The 16,869-nt window shown below is 31.0% G+C and overlaps 2 protein-coding genes across 2 annotated transcripts; one reads left to right on the top strand and one right to left on the bottom strand.

The window, feature by feature from the left end:
- Window positions 1–634: 634 nt before the first annotated feature.
- Window positions 635–2,550, top strand: LOC120088451 (Pathogenesis-related thaumatin superfamily protein). The gene is made up of 2 exons (XM_039045761.2): window positions 635–1,701; window positions 2,085–2,550. Exons 1-2 carry the CDS (start codon window positions 971–973, stop codon window positions 2,398–2,400), a joined length of 1,047 nt encoding a protein of 348 aa, XP_038901689.1. The 5' UTR covers window positions 635–970; the 3' UTR covers window positions 2,401–2,550.
- A 633-nt stretch (window positions 2,551–3,183) lies between these two features.
- Window positions 3,184–7,400, bottom strand: LOC150033412 (Glycosyl hydrolase family 10 protein). Its single transcript, XM_090306142.1, has 8 exons — window positions 7,163–7,400; window positions 7,028–7,062; window positions 6,760–6,913; window positions 6,471–6,643; window positions 6,013–6,114; window positions 5,498–5,644; window positions 4,766–5,404; window positions 3,184–3,681 (listed from the first exon to the last, which is right to left on the bottom strand). Exons 1-8 carry the CDS (start codon window positions 7,257–7,259, stop codon window positions 3,346–3,348), a joined length of 1,683 nt encoding a protein of 560 aa, XP_090162268.1. The 5' UTR covers window positions 7,260–7,400; the 3' UTR covers window positions 3,184–3,345.
- Between the last annotated feature and the right edge of the window lie 9,469 nt (window positions 7,401–16,869).

Genomic DNA, 16,869 nt, shown 5'->3' with positions numbered 1-16,869 from the left:
TCATACATGTTAAATTTGTACATGAAACATCATTTTAATTGGAAGTTTCAATCAAATTTGAAAGTTTCTAAACAATAAATTTAATCTATACAATTAAATCCAATTTTATGTTTCAATATTCAATTGTTTCATTTTCTTTCACTATAAATATATCCAACAAAAACAATGAAAATGTTAAATTATTAAAATCGTCTCTAAGATTTATGTTAGATTGACAATTTTCAGCCTTGTTCTCAACAATTTCATTTTTAGTTTTTTAAATTTATGGTAGTTTCATCCTAATTTTTCAATGATAGTTTTCGCATTTTTTAAAGTGTATTCCTATGTTTTATTATCTACTTTCTACCAATGTCTTAAGAAACCAAGTCAAGATTTTGAAAAAAAAAATATTTTTGTTATCAAAGAGAGTACAACTCAACTAGCATAAAAAATGTATTATCAACCTCGATATCAGATGTTTGATCACCCTTCACATATTATTGAAAAAGAAAAAAAAAATTTGAATTTGGTTAAGAATTTAAGTTTGTTTGACAAATAAGATTTTATTCGAAATCACCCTCAAATAGTATCGACTAAATTATTAACTACTGAAGTCAGATGTTTAAATCCTCTTCAATCGTGTTAATAAAAAGTTAAACTAAAAAAACCCTAAAGTAGAGGTGGAAAAGAGGATGAAACATCAATAATGGAAAGAACAAAAAAAAAAAGAAAAAGAAAAAAGATGAAGGCCCAAGTCCTCCTTCAAGATCATTACCCTTCTTCTTCTTCCTCATTTTCTTCTTCCTTTTTTCATTCTCCTCTCTCACTCTCTCTCTCTGTTTCTACAGACATTTTTTGTCTTTTACTTCCACTGAATCTCCTCTCATATTCTCACCCGCCAAAAACCCTCCTCCATTTTCCTTCCTTCACCAAATTTCCACAAACAAACCCAACAAAAGAAGAAACAGAGTAAACCCTCTGCTCCATTTCCATGGCTTCCTCTGCCCCTCGTTTCATCTCCCTCATTTTCGCATTCCTTCACTTACTCCCCACTTCCACAGCCGCCACATTCACCTTCGTCAACAGATGCGATTTCACCGTCTGGCCGGGCATTCTCGCCAATGCCGGCAACCCCACTCTCGGCACCACCGGTTTCGAACTCCCTAAAGACACTTCCCGTTCTTTCCTTGCCCCCACTGGCTGGTCCGGCCGTTTCTGGGGCCGAACCTCCTGTAACTTCGACGGATCCACTTCTGGATCCTGCCTCACCGGCGACTGCGGCTCTGGCCAAGTCGAATGCAATGGCGCCGGAGCTGCCCCGCCGGCCACTCTTGCAGAGTTCACTCTCGGAACTGGTGGGATGGATTTTTACGATGTCAGTCTCGTTGATGGGTATAATCTACCCATGATCGTTGAAGGAACTGGTGGGTCCGGTCAGTGCGCTTCCACGGGTTGCTCAACGGATCTGAACCGTCAATGTCCGCCGGAGCTGAGGGTTGGCGAAAGAGACGCGTGCAAGAGCGCGTGTGAAGCGTTTGGGACTGCTGAGTACTGTTGCAGCGGCGCGTATGGTTCACCCAACTCTTGTAAACCGTCGGTGTACTCAGAAATGTTCAAAGCTGCTTGTCCTAAATCGTACAGCTACGCTTACGACGATGCTACGAGTACATTCACTTGCTCCGGCGCCGATTACACCATTACATTTTGCCCTTCTTCTCCAAGGTAATCCATTCTGTTTCAAGTTTCTTCCATTGACCCCTATTTTTTCTGTGGAATGATTTTTAAATCTTACTGTCATGATATGAGATTACTGATGTTGCAGTGATTGGTTTAGTTTACTATGATTTAGTTTAGATCGAAATGATTGAAGGAATTTGCTTTGGCATCTGGGGTTCTGACGATCTGGTAAAGCCTGATTCTAATGTGTTTATTTAACTGATAATGGGGTTGGTTTTATATTAATGCCAATGCCATACTGCCAAAGATTCTCTTTTAAGTGATCACTATGGAATATTTGTGCATTTGAATATAATAACTTCTGCTTTCAACAAAGAACATGGCACTAAAATTATATTAACATGTGGGGTCATTCCAACTTGGTGCAGCCAAAAATCATCAAGTTTTCCTACTCCAACAACACCAGATACAACATCTCAAGGCTATGGATCCGAATCCGGTATAGGGTCAGAGTCGGGATCGGAGTATGGGATGGGGTATTCAGGAGCTTCTGGAACTGATATGTTAGGGACAGGTGCAAGTTCGGGATCGGAGTTGGGGTCGGGATCTGGGGAAGCTATGCTAGCAGATGGGTCATGGTTGGCCGGTTTGGCTATGGGAGACTCGGCCAAAACAGTCTCTCCTCTATCCACTATACTGTTTATAGTAACATTTATAGTCGTTTTGACTTCTCTTTTCTTGTAGCCCTCTCTCTAATTTCTTCTCAACTTATGGATTCAGCTTTGTTATGTGAAATTGAGCAAGGGATTTGCAGTTGGTAGGAAAGAAGGAAAGGCTCTTCCCCCAGATTGTAAAATGCCATCTTGAATGATTCATTTTCTATTTTGTCTGGAAGTGTTTCAGTTCAATGCTCTTTTTTTATTTCTCATTATATTATTTCCTTTTCAAATGTTTCTGAATCAGCTCATTGCTTGTGGTGTGAACAAGTTGACAAGCATGGCTGATTTGTTTATATTAGAGAAGGATCTCTTGGCCTGTAATGCAAGTAACAGGTCACAACTTTGGCCTTTTTTGTCTGTCATCTTAGCTAAGAAAAAAAATGGAAAAAAATGCAACTTTTCAAAGCCCCTTAGTTCATTTTGGTTTTAGTGGAATTTGAAAACTTGTTAAGTTGAATGAATAAACTGGCAGTGGAGAAAGACAGATCACTGAAATTGGGGATCGAATCTGCAGTGTAAAGTGGTAGGATAAGGGAATATTATCTACTTGTTAATTTATTTTATTTGTATTGGAATGTCTTGGATCTATAATCAGACGCTTCGAATGACTATGCATGAGATCTAATTGTATTTGTATTTATATTATTTACGCTTTTTAATACAGAGTTTAGAGAAATACGTTAAATATAAACATTTTAACATTGGAAACACTTCTGTGATTTAAAATTTCATATTTTCCCTATTATCTCTCTTAACTTTGGAATGTAGTTAATACATTGTTATTGAACTACTTAAATATTTGTATCGATTTCTCAAATATTTAGGTTTTTCGATTTCCTTGATTTTTGATTACAGAACAACTTGTTTGGCTCTAAATGAAACTCCTTTGAACACTCAACTTAGACAGTTATCTACATATTTTCTGTAAAAACAGTAATCCTTTACTATTCAACTTCAAATTGCAACAGTTCTACAACTGAATGCTGAAGTGTTTAGTTTCATCACCAACTGAGACAGGGAAAGTTGAAGTAGCAGTTCTGTTTTCATACATGACGCTTACTTCATATTCACCCAAAAAGCCATAAAAGCTAAAAGAACCATGGTCATCCGTTCGAGCTTCGATATCTTCGGTTCGCCATTCTTTCAAGAGCTTGTCAACGACGTCCCCAGTCGGGAGGTTCTGAAAGTTGGTGTCCGTCAAGCACATTTGGTAGCAGCCATTCGGATGCAGCGCCGTCCACAGCATAATCCCACCGACGGCAGGGTGGGAGAAACCTTCCTTCAGCACAGCCTCCAAATAAGAAGCCTACAAAGAGAATTCCATGTCAAATGGAAAGAGAGGAAAGAAAAGAAAAGATAATAGGATGACCGTTTTAGATTATTCAAGGCTTGATTTGGTTACTATTTGGTTTTTTTATTTTTTATTTTTAAAAATTATATTTATTCTTCTCAATTTTTTAGTATGATTTACATCTTGAAGAGTTGAATCTTAGCCAAATTCTAAAAATAAAAACAAGTTAAAACTATTTTTTTTAGTTTACAAAACTTGACTTGGTTTTTGAAAATATTAGTAAATAGTAGAGAACAAAACAATAGTTTGAGGTAAAAATGTGTTTATATGCTTAATTTTTCAAAATTAAAAAATAAAAAGTCAAATGATTACCCAAGGAAGTCTTAATTTTTAGTTATTTGAAAACTATGCTTATAAACATTACCAAATGATGCCTTAATTTTTAGTTATTTGAAAACTATGCTTATAACATCAATTCCATCTCTAAGTTTCTTTGTTTTTCTTTTCACTTCCTATCAATTTTTTCAAAAACCAAACTATGTATTAAAAACTGTAAAAAGTGGTTTTTAAAATTATATTTTTGTTTTTAGAATTTGACTAATATTCGAATGTTTCTTTAAAAATAAGAAAATCATGGCGAAAAAATGGAAAGAAACAAACGTAATTTTTTAAAACATAAAACTAAATACAAAATTGTTATCAAACAAAGTTTTAACTTTTAAAGTTGTCTAGCTAATCCCTGCACATAAAAAAGTTTTTTTTAAATGAATCTTTAAATTTTTTATAGTGTCTAGAAGATCATTCTCGACAACTCATTTTATACTTGATGAAATACTAACCATGCATTCTTAAAGGATTATGTGGGTGAGGAAAATTTAGGCATAGCTTGTATGCAATGTAAATGTTAAACAAATTGGTCTAACGACATAAACTTATCAAACACAAAATCGAAAGTCTAGAGACTAACAAACACAACCTTCAAAAGGGTATATAACAAAGTTAAAAAGGTTGAAAATTGAATGTAAAATCATGTCACTACCTATAAACATTTCTACTAATGAATGAATTTTGTTGCAATAGAACTGGTAGATCATAATACCTGTGTTTCATGATCCAAAGTATTGCTGATATCAACTTCTGTGAGCCAAACTGGAAGTTTGAGAGTGGCCAATTTGTCTAAGATGGCTCTCATTAGAGGTGGGTTTGGGATGGTGAAATGACCTTCCAAACCAATCCCATCCATTGAAACTCCATTTCTTTTAAGTTCTTTAAGCCTATCAATATAACTGTCAACAGTAGATTTCACATCAATGCAAGTCTCCACCACATTGAATTCATTCATAAACAATGTAGCCAATGGATCAATCTCATGTGCTGTCTTATAGAAATGCAAAGTTGCATTAGCACCAAGGCTTTTCTCATAGAAATCAAAATGCAGCATTTCATTGCTCACATCCCAGTGTATGAACTCATCTTTGTATCTACTTAACAGCCCCTTTATCCGAGAATCGACTGCCGATTTCAGCCCTGCCCCAGTCAGGTTTCGAACCCACGGCGGTGTGTACTTTGGATCCTCCCAGAATATGTTGTGGCCTCTAGCAGTTATCTGATTTGCTCGAACGAATTCCAACATTTTATCAGCTGTTGTGTAGTTAAGAGCCCCTGGTTCTGGCTCTGTGGCATACCATTTTAGTTCATTTTCAAAAACAGCTGCATTGAATCTCTTCACAAACCAATCCTGGAAATGGGGTTTTTGAAACATAAATGAGAGATTGATTTGAGAAACAGGTAAGAAACAAACACTTTTGTCAGATTGTTTAAGCTAAATTACTTGATAAGGTAAGTTCCCTAGGATGGTTTTTGCAATTGCGGATCCAAATGGGAAGTCTTTAGAGATTTGTTTTACATTAATGACTGCTCCTTCCAACCTCCCTCCTTGTTTATCAGAAACATGAACTGTGACAGCTCGTTTCCTCACCTGTTTTGTTTTGGATTAGCGTTATGAAATCGATAAATAAAGAAAGCGAGAAAGCGTAAACCATAAAGATCAATTCAAAGACACTGTTAGCTACATCTACGTGCAGAGAGTGCAATTTAATTAACAGATAGTAATATCATATAATATAGTTTGCAACACACTCTAAATCCTAGGCCCAAAATCGTAAATAACATAAATGTGTATACAGTGAAACCCCGTGATTGGTCATTAAAAGCATCAACTAATAGATTCAAGGTATTTCAACTATTATTATTCAAATATCAAAACAAGAAATAACATCATAGATTCAGAGCCATTTACTTAGCAACCAAACAGAGGATTGATTATCTGAATAATGTCCAACTTACAGTATTGATTGTGAGTTGTTGATTTACTCTCCACTCTTCTTCTGTAAACGGCTGTAAAGAAGCACTATCTATTGCTATATTGGCATCTCCCTCATCAAAAATCTGTAAAAGAAAAGGGAATTCAATGAGGACCCAATTGAAGTAAAATGAAAATGCTTTTTGTTCATATCAAGAAATTGACAATCAAATATAAATAGAAAAATGTAAACAATAGAGAATTGACATAGAGATTTATATAGTTCATTAACAGCGTGTTAACTACATCTACGGACAAAGAGAGATAGCAATTTATTATTAGAGAGAGAATCAAATTACAGATTCACAGGCTTGAGTAGAGTTAGAAAGTTTATATAGCCCACTCTTTTAAACGTTGAGCCGAAATCATAAATAGCATAAACACGAATACAACTTAGGTTTCAAGGTATTCTAACCGTTAAAAATCTTTGTTCTCCTCATACCTGAAAGAATAGAATAGAGAAATTTGAAGGCAAGTTCAGAAAGAATCCACCTTTGAGAAAAGACCAACAACCATGCTTTGCCAAAACAGTCCCTATACAATTGTAAGTATCATTCTCAATCCTAAGGCTTGCCCTTACAACAGTTGAAACTGCTCCTCCAACTTTCACCCAACCTATCACCAAGCCCAACACAACAACAAATTTGGGCTCTGAGTTTAGCTGAATTTCTTTATTTTAAGGCCCAAAAGAAGAAGAAGAAGAAGAAGAAGAAGAAGAAGAAGACACTTACTTGAAAAGGAATAATAGGTTTTGGCTGTGAGATTGTGCAAGAGAAATGCAGGTGAATAAGCAGCATTTGAAGAGCCTTCAATGGTTTCAATACTTAAAGCTTGATTTTTGAGGATTCCTCCATTGTAGAGTGGTTTTTCTGGACTTAATTCACACTATTTTTTTTAAAAAAAAACCCATTTGGAAAAAAAAAAAGCTCCATTTCATTAACAAAACAAAAAAAGTTTCAAACTTTAAGAACCATATAAGAATTTGTAGTGAAATATTACCTCAGTGTGAGCTGTGTAATCGTATAAAGGCCCATCTGCAAAAAAACAAAACAACCCCACAAAAAGAATAAGAAGAAACTTTAAGAAACACACAAGAAAATGGCAGAAAAATCAGAGATTTGAGAGAGAAGAGACCGTATGAATCAACAAGAACTAGAAGAAGAAGAGGATGAAACAAGAAGAAGAGGATGAAAACCAGAAAAGTAGAGAAGAAGGGATGAAATTTTCTCATGGTGTAATGAAAAAAGAGGGAAAATATGAGGGTTTTAAAAGAAATGAAATCACAAGGGGAACAGTGAAAATCTGGTCACAAGCTTTCTTTTAACACCATTTCATGTGACTCTTGCCATATAAAGACAGAATTTTTCGCCTTGTTATTTTGTTCATTAAACATCTAATTTATATGTTTTTGTCGCATGATTTGTGTCTCTTTTGACAAATTATATAAAAATGTTTGTCTTGATTCTTTAATGTTTGAATGATTTATATTAAATTAACTTTTGGTTTAATTGTTGTGTTATGATGTTTTCTTTGGAGTCAAATTCTTCTTTTTTGCTGAATGTATGATCCTCTTAATGATGGGGTCTAATTAATCATACTTGATCTCCTATTGATTCATTAACTATGCTGTTTTGTGGATTCTTAAACTTCATTTGATCATTATTTTATTAATAAGACATTGATTCTCTCTTCTTTGCTATGGAATCAACATGTGTATAGAATTCAAATTCATTGTAACTCAACATTAATGGCCATTTACTATCTTTCTTTTTTGAAGTCAAAGAAATATTCTTCCACATATTTAATCTGCTAAAAAAGATAGAAAAAATTGTTCCTAAATTTTGGATTTAATTTTCATTTTGTCCCTAAGTTTCAAAATGTTATACATTTAGCATTTAATTTTGAGTTTGATTTCAATTTTGTTCTATACACATTTCAAAATGTTATAATTTCTCTTGAAATTTTAGTTTTGTTTCAATTTGGTAATGATTTACACATGTAACCTCACCTTTTTTTTTTCACTAAATAAACAGTTTTAATCTTTGCCGTTAGTGTTTATTAATTAATTTAAAATAATTATTAAATGAAATTTTAAATTTAATTTTAATAGTGATGAAACATAATGAAACTTAATTAATTATAATTCTTTAAATTTTTTTAAATTAGTAAATGGACCTTAACACTATAGTTGAAAAAATAATATTGAGTAAAAAATTGAAGTTAAAAGTGTAAATTTTGAAATCTACAAATCAAATAGAAACATAACTCAAATCTCAAAACTAAAATTGTAACATTTTTTAATCTAAAATTCTAAATCTTGAAATCTAGGGGCATATTGAAATAAAACTTAAATCTCAAAAGTAAAATGGTAATATTTTAAATTATAAACTAAATTAAAACGAAACTCAAAACTTTTGACTAAAAGTATAATATTTTGAAATATATTAACCAAATAGAAACTAAATTCAAAATCAACATAATAATATTTTTCTTAAAATGAAAAAAAGTAAAAGATAAAACATGTGTATAAACATTAATCAATAATGTTAGAATCCTTGGTTTAACTTTTCTTATGCTAATAGAAAAACAAAATCTTGAGGAGCTATTGATAACTAACGTGTGCAAAAGTTAACCATAAGTTTTTTTAGTACAACCATAAGGGTTTTCGTGTGAACAATTGACCTTTTTCATTTTTCCTCTGCGAAGTCTTAATTATTTGGAAGACTTCTTAGAACTAAAAATTAAATTTGGTTGTTAAATATTTGATATTCGTACTCAAATTAATTAATAGTTACGATCACTTGTCATACTTATTATAACTCAACTAATATAGTACTTGTATTATTAATTTCAAAGTTAGAAATTTAATTCTCCTATTCTACCCATTATAGTAAAAATAATAATAGTTACAATAACTTCTATAACTTCAATAATATCAATTGGTTAATATTCATTTGGTCCCTACCTTATAAAAGGTGACAATTATTATCCAATTTGCCAATTACTAAAATAAATTTTATACACAATTAAACTTTTTAAGACAATTTATTTCTAATTTTTTGAGATTTAGTGAATAGTGTCTTGCTAAAGTTTTGATCTAGAGAAAGAAATAAATTTGAAAGTATGAAATAACCAAAAGATACACTTTTTAAAAGTATAAAGATCAAAGTGGATGTTTCAAAAGTATATAAACTAAAATGAACCAAAGTGTTGTAAGTGCATAATCAAAATGGTCATTTTAGGAGTTTAAAGACCAAAATGAACTAAAATGGAAAATCTAAGTTGGCACGTCTAACCTCTTAGTCAACAAGTAGGAGTGAGAGATTCGAACATCGAACCTCTTAGTCAACAACATATATCTCAACTATTATATTATATTTAAGTTGGCACGTCTAAGATTAAAACCCAAATATAGGAGAAAGAAACGGGAAAATATGACTAAGATAGGGATGTTTGTCATAAGTTTTGTTTTTATTTTTAATTTTTAAAATTTGAACGTTTCATTTTCTTTTACTAAAAAAAATCTAATTAATTAAATCGTTTTAACCAAAAAGATTAAATTATAGAAAATATTTACCTAAATTTTGTATTTACTTCAAAAAATACTCTTGAACTTTCAAACATAATCTTAAAAAAAAGTACATGTTATCCTTATCATTGGTTTTAAATGAAAATTGTTGGTACTTTGTTTTAGAAAATACTCTTAAACATTTGTAAGTTTTAATAATGCCCTCCAACTTTAAAGTTAAAAAATACATCTTATATGAATAGAAATCACCATTACTTTTTTTTAATATTCATGAACTTTCGATGGTTGCATTAATATCCTTACCTCAAAATAATCTTAAAAAGATAAAAAAAAAATTTGTCATTTATATAATAAAAAATGAAGGCAATAAACAAGAAACATTTACCATAGTCGAATTGTTATTCTTAATTCAAAAAAGAAGAAATAAGAACATAACACGAGAAATAAACAAAACTACGAATAGAAACTGAGCTTATAAGTTAACCTTGCTTGCTTGAAGAGAAAATTGTATATTTGATTATTTGACGAACATAATCGTTTGACACAATAGCCCTAAGACATTTTTGAATTTATTTTAAACTAAAACTTCATTAATGAAGAAAAGATAAGATACATGAAGATCCTCCGATAAGATAAACTAGAGGCAAACGAGCTAGTCATTAAGAGCCCAAAAAAACCTCAAAAGACTTAGGTAGGTAGAGGGTTATAGGTAAGTGAATTTGGCAGAATGGAAGATAGGTAGAGAGACAAGGGAATAATAATTAGGTTAATGAAGCCATAAGTTGTCTGGAATCCTATTTTCAAGTGGACAACAGTTCAAGCCATTTGTTTGTGTTTGACATTGGAAGACACCAAAAAATGGACCAAAGGGTCCCAACTCAAATTGCCCATTCCTTTCATGGGAAGGAAATGGAACAAGTTTTCAAGTTCCAAAGTGGGTTTCAAAGTATTGGAAAGTGCAACAATACACCCAATTGGAGGAGTTTCATTGTTTTTGAGTGGTGGCTCACATGAACTTGAATGAATCAAAGCATGCTCTAATTATAATATAAAAGTGACCATTCTAAGAAAAAGCATGGGACAAAATGCTTGGCAATATATGCTAACTCCACCATTTTTTTTCATCAATGCTTTTATTTTCTTTATCACTTCATGTTGAAGTTTTCATAAATGCCCTTCCCACCATTTTCCCATTCATTCACATGGACCAGAACTTCAGTTTATATGATTTATACTTGCCAAGGGAGGTACACTTTGGTAGGGATCCCGAATCGATGAATAAAATGTGGTGTCATCTATACTTTGGATATAAATTTTCACTGTTTTTTTTTCTACTTAAAAACGATTCTACGTTCTTTCTCTTATCTAGTCAATGTAAAACATTGATGTATTTTATTCATCCATGCACTCTCAACAATCCTCTCGTTTGATTTGAATTGAGTACCTAGAGAGTCTCCTCCCAAATAATCTAATTTATTTTTTCACTTTTATCCCAAGTTAACTTTTCTTTTCTAGAGTACAAGCCACCATTTTTATTGAGCTCAACCTATCTCAAATTGTCTACGTCATTGAGGTTCACAACATTACATTTGCTTGATACCTAAGATTTGGGCACAACTTTAATACAATTATTAAGAAAAAAAATTGGACCTCTCCATATTTCTACAATGATATGATATTTTATCTACTTTGTGCAAATAAGTTCTCATGACTTTATTTGTTTGTTTTTTTTTTTTTTTTATCCAAAGTCAGAGAGTTACATATCAACAAAGATATTGTCCTGGGATTGTACACCCTACACATTTAAATGATCTAACCATAAATTATATGCACAAATAGATATATAGTTTGCCTAATTACTAATTATAGAAATGTTTTAAGCACAATTTGTACAACTTTCTCGTAACCTACCATAAGAAAGTGGTAATTAGATAATCAGATAAATCAAATCTAGCTATCATTATACATGAATACATTTCAAGATGATTTTTGAGTTGGGTTAAGATTAAATTATTTGACCACATTTGATTTTTTATCTTCAAATTAGGTTTGTTGAGGATTGTCCCATGTAAGGTCCAAAGTCCATGGACAAGCCCAAGTCCAAGGGAAATTAGGGACGCAACATGAGAAAATGTGTCCCTAAAGGAAAAGGTCAAATTCTTGAGTTATGGACCAACCAATTGAACCATAATAAAAAAATAATCGAATCGTGCTCGACCTGGTGCATATAGCTTTGAGCACCACAACCTACCTTAATATCCCTAGAATTACACATGATCATAGACAAATGTCAAAAGAAGGACATTATAAGTAGGGTTGGCAACGGGGCCAAGGTGGGGCAGGGCAGGGTTCCCCGTTCCTAATGGGGGAATTTACCCCATCCCCACCCCATCCCTGCCTTCACCCTTTTGTTTCTCCATGGAGACTTTTTTTTTTTAAAAAAAAAAATGAAATTCCTAAAATTCTCTTTGGTTTGGGTTTGGACACTTTAGTTGGACTTAGGATTAGGCTAAGTGAAAAACTGCTACCACACTTCGACGACATACTCCAATGACCACCTTCAGGTGGCCAACTTCGAGAACCAACTCCGAACTCCGGCAACCACCTCTGATGACACTCCGGCAAACAATTCTGACAACCACCTTAGTAAGAAAAAACTCTGACTTTCGCATTCACACGACCAACTTCGATGAAGAACTCTGGGCTCCACCAACCACCTCCGACGAAAACTCTAGCGACTAATTCCAACGACTACCTTCGCACAAGCAACTTCGACAATATACTCTGCCTACCACCTTCGTGTGCCCAACTTCGATGACCACTAATAAAAATAAAACAATGGGTTTGATTACCCACCATTTTATCACTCTCACTCTCACCCATTCTCCCATGCGTTTTCATTACTCTCCCAACTCCCTCAATTACTTTGTCGTTTCTCTTTCTCATGCTCTCTTCACATTTACTCACTTTCTCTTATCTTCTCTCTTCTTTTGCCGTATGGTTCATCTTTCTCATTTTCTCTCTTATTTCTCTATCTGACTCGTATGGGTTTTATTTTCCCTTTTCTTTCTCAACTCCTCCTTTCTCTTTTTTGATTTTCTTTCAATAGCTGTTCTTTTAGATCTAATTATTCTTCTTCTATTTCATTTTTTCTTAGATCTAAAAAAATATTACATACGGCGTCCTATTGTTGTTTCACTATACAAAAGTTCAACGATATGTTTTAAACAACCTATCCCTGATGTTTTCAGATATTACATAATTCTAATGAAATAGTGGAATTTAAAATTATGGCTCATTTGTACATTGATGTAACATAATAGTAGAAAAAATAGACCTCAAATTTCTAAAATCATTTCACCGGTTTTAGAAAAAGGTAAATCTATATTCCACAAATTGGTCAAAAAAAGACTATCTAATAGTTGGTTTTGTGATTTAAATTGTAAGATTTTGGTTTTTTTTTTTTTTTTTTTAAAGATTAACATTTAAGTGTCATCCCTTCTATCTAAAGTAATGTCAATAGTTTCGCACTAATCCTTTCAGTTCTTTTTACTTTTTACGGTAATTAATGATTAAGTTGGATTTTTTAATGGAATAATCACTTCTATTTGTGTGTTTAAAAATTGAATTCAAAATTTTGTGTTCTGTATATGAATACTTTGTAGATAATTTGTTGTGTTTTGAAAATGGAAAAGAAAGGGAAGTTTTTTTGTTTTTATCATAGAAAAGTTAGAAAAATATGTGTAAAATTGAAAATTAAACTCAACAATAGCAAGAAAAAAAAAATGCAAAATCCATTTATAAAAATAGTATCCCAACTCAATTCAACTCTGCATTCAAATACATACAATAATTACCAACTCAATTCAACTTTACACATCAAACAAAGACAATGTGACTCTCTAGATAATAATTACCAACTTAACTTTTAATGCAAAAAAAGAATATGACCCAATATATTTAATTAGAATGATTTAATTTTTCGATTATTTTTTCGTAAAATGAATTTATGGTAGATTCTAAATTAGTTGAAATTTTCAATCAATTTGCATTAAACCTTGACATTCTTTTCTTTTCATTGATTTTCACATTCGTTGTATTGTTTTATTTCTTCATATTTTCCCCTTCATTGTAATTTGGAGGGCGTTATTCAAGTCCTTTAATGGTTGCTCTAGTTCATATTTTCTTCCTTCCGGTCCTGTAATATTCTAACATATATATGCAATATACAAATATTTTCATATAATTAAATAATGCTAAAAACATTGTATTAATATGTTCTCTAGCACTATAATTTCATTCGAAAGTATATTTGTAATATACTAAATCAAGCATACTAAAATAGATGATTGTTCTTTTCAAAAGTTTCGTTTGATGATTTCTTTTAGATATATTTTAAAAATATTGTGTTAGGTGTATGAAATATTCTAATATATATATATGTAATATATTAAGAATTTTTATATAATGAAATATGATGTGAAACATCAAATTAATATGTTTTTTGACACCACAATATCATAGATCTATTCGAAAGTATATTTAAAATATAACAAAATAGATGGTTGTCCAATACGAAAGTTTCGTTAGATGATTATTTTTAAATATATCTTAAAACATCGTATTGTTAGGTGTATACAAGATTCTATTCAATATACGCAAGATATATACTAAGAATTTTTATATAATGAAATATTTTGTGAACCATCGTATTAAGATGTTTTTTGTCATTATAGTAGTTCCGGTCAAAAGTATAAAACAATATATATTAGTTATACCATTTTCCTTTAACATTATAATATGTGAGTATAACACTATAGTATGTGAGTATATATCAATTATACCATAGTACATAAATCACATGTTGACTCAATAGAAACTATAAAGCATATAAATCATAGTAAATATCATATAACCGAATACCTAAATCGAAAAACGTCTTTAAAACTCATTTCATAATCATATGAGAGTGCAGTATATATCATTTAACCATATTATTTGATCAATTCCACCACAATACATACACCATAGATTGACTCAATGTGAAATATAAAACATATATGACAAAATCTATATAATATTTTAAGGAGCAAGACTTATAAGAAAGAAAATTTTTAATTGGATGTAGCAGGGACTGCACAATAGATGGATGCAGCTATTTTAAATTAACACGTTTTATTAGGTTGGATTTTATATTCTCGGCAATTTAAATGGATTTTTTGTCATTTTTTATTCGTTTTTCATTTTTATAAGTTGTCGAGAAAATATCTTGTAATTTTAGAATTTGGTTTTGCTACATATTTGAACTAATCTTTTGACCATGTAATATTCAAAGCCACGAGTCCTAACATTTTGAGTAAGACACATGCAACGAGCCCAACCCAATTGCCAATTGTCATTGTTACCAGCCCAAACTTTTGTAACCAAATTGACATTTTCTTTATATTTCAATACAAATTTACAATAAACTTCTCGTCTTTTTTTTTTTTTTTTTTTTTTTTTTTTAAAAAAAAAATTAGTTTAAAGACTTTTAAATTTGTATGTATTTAGTAACTTTTAACAATGTCAAATAAGTAATATCTTTAGACTTTTAATATTTTAAATTTGAATCTAATAAGTCCTTATTCAACATAAATTTCTCTTTCGAATTTAATATAATACTTTATTTATTTTATTTTTAAATATATTAGAAAACTTATAGATAAAAATTAGTTAAGAAACTAATAAGACGCTTTTAAAGTTTAATTATCTTTCACACATCTTTTAAAATTCAATAAATAAAATAAAAACTTTTTAGATACAAAATTGAAATTATATGTAAATATTAGATTTTTTTAAAGTTATAATTAAAATTTCCTTTTTCTTTTTAATGATGGCAATACTACCATAAATAATGTTTATCAAATCACTTGTAAGACAAAGTATACTCATATGTGGATTCTTTTAGGTCATGTTTATTAATAAGGAATCGATATCAAAGAATGAAAATACAAAATTGGGACTCACTTTATTTCTATGGACAATTTTTTACCAAAATCAGAATTTGAGAATGAGAATAAAACGTAGGGACGTTCATCCCAAATTTCAAAATCCTATTCCTACTTTTGTTTTCTCACAAACTTGTGATCAATTTTATTCTCATTCCTTATTCTATGCGATTTTTTTTATAGATACTTTTTCTTTTTCCATTTCTCTCTTATTTGACCTTAATCAAAAAAAAATTATTTATTTATTTATTTTCGTTAGTTTTTCCAAACTCTCTTTCATCATCTCTCTACTTTTCTTTTTGTCAGAATCGATTAGATATCATTTGATAAATATTTAAATTTTTAAAATTAAGCTAGTAAACACAACTTACAATTATAAGTTTCTAAGCTTTGTTATCCATTTTTTATTAATATTTTCAAAATTCAAGTCAAATTTTGAAAATTTAGAAAAAAAATAGTTTTCAAAAAATAGTTTTTGTTTTTTTAGAATTTAACTCATATTTCAAGTAGTTTTTAAAAGTGATAATCATAATTGAAAATTTAGAAGAAGAAAAAAACCAGACATAAAGTTAGAAAACTAAGAACCAAATCATTTCCAAACAAATGCTTAATTTAACCATATCAGCAATTTAAAATTTTGAAACCGATTTGGTACATGGGTTGGGTGGGAGAGATTTTTTTGGAGGACCAACTCTAAAAATTGGATTGATTGGATACGCTACTTGAATGACTCGAATAGGGTCTCCAACCCAAACCAATCCAAAATAAGGTTGGGTTAGGTTGTTGAATTATTTATTTTTTTTCTTTTCTTTTTGTAAGAACATTTTTTATTAAATTAAAAGAGTGTACATCACATATTAATAACTAAAATTTTATAAAACTCAAATGTAAATATCAAAATCCATCATAAAAATATATATGAGTTATAATATTTATAAATTATATTATATATATTTATTTCATTAATATTAGAAATTTGGGTTGGGTTGGGTGAATCCAAATTTTAAAAATTTTAACTTGAACCCAGTCCAACCTGAAAAAATCATTAAAAAATTCAAGCGAACTTAACCCAACCGAAAATTGAAACTAACTCAACTCAATGTTTACGTAATTGAGTGGATATTGACCAAAGTTGTTGCAGAAGAAGAAGGAAGAAGAGGCTCGTTGAGTGCTCTTTTTGCCGGAAGGGGTGAAGCCGATAGAAGCAACATTGAAGTGGGTATCGATGATATCATCAATGATGCCTATTTGAGCGTGGTGGGCGGCGGCAGCAAGATTCATCAAAATGCCCAGATTGGGTTCTAATACAAAAATGTTTAGAGAGA

The sequence above is a fragment of the Benincasa hispida genome, chromosome 10 (genome assembly GCF_027475165.1).
Source record: "Benincasa hispida cultivar pf3 chromosome 10, pf3_genome.v1.1, whole genome shotgun sequence".
Classification (NCBI taxonomy): domain Eukaryota; kingdom Viridiplantae; phylum Streptophyta; class Magnoliopsida; order Cucurbitales; family Cucurbitaceae; genus Benincasa; species Benincasa hispida.
Note: the sequence above shows the minus strand (reverse complement) of the source record. Positions and strands in the feature narration are given on the sequence as shown.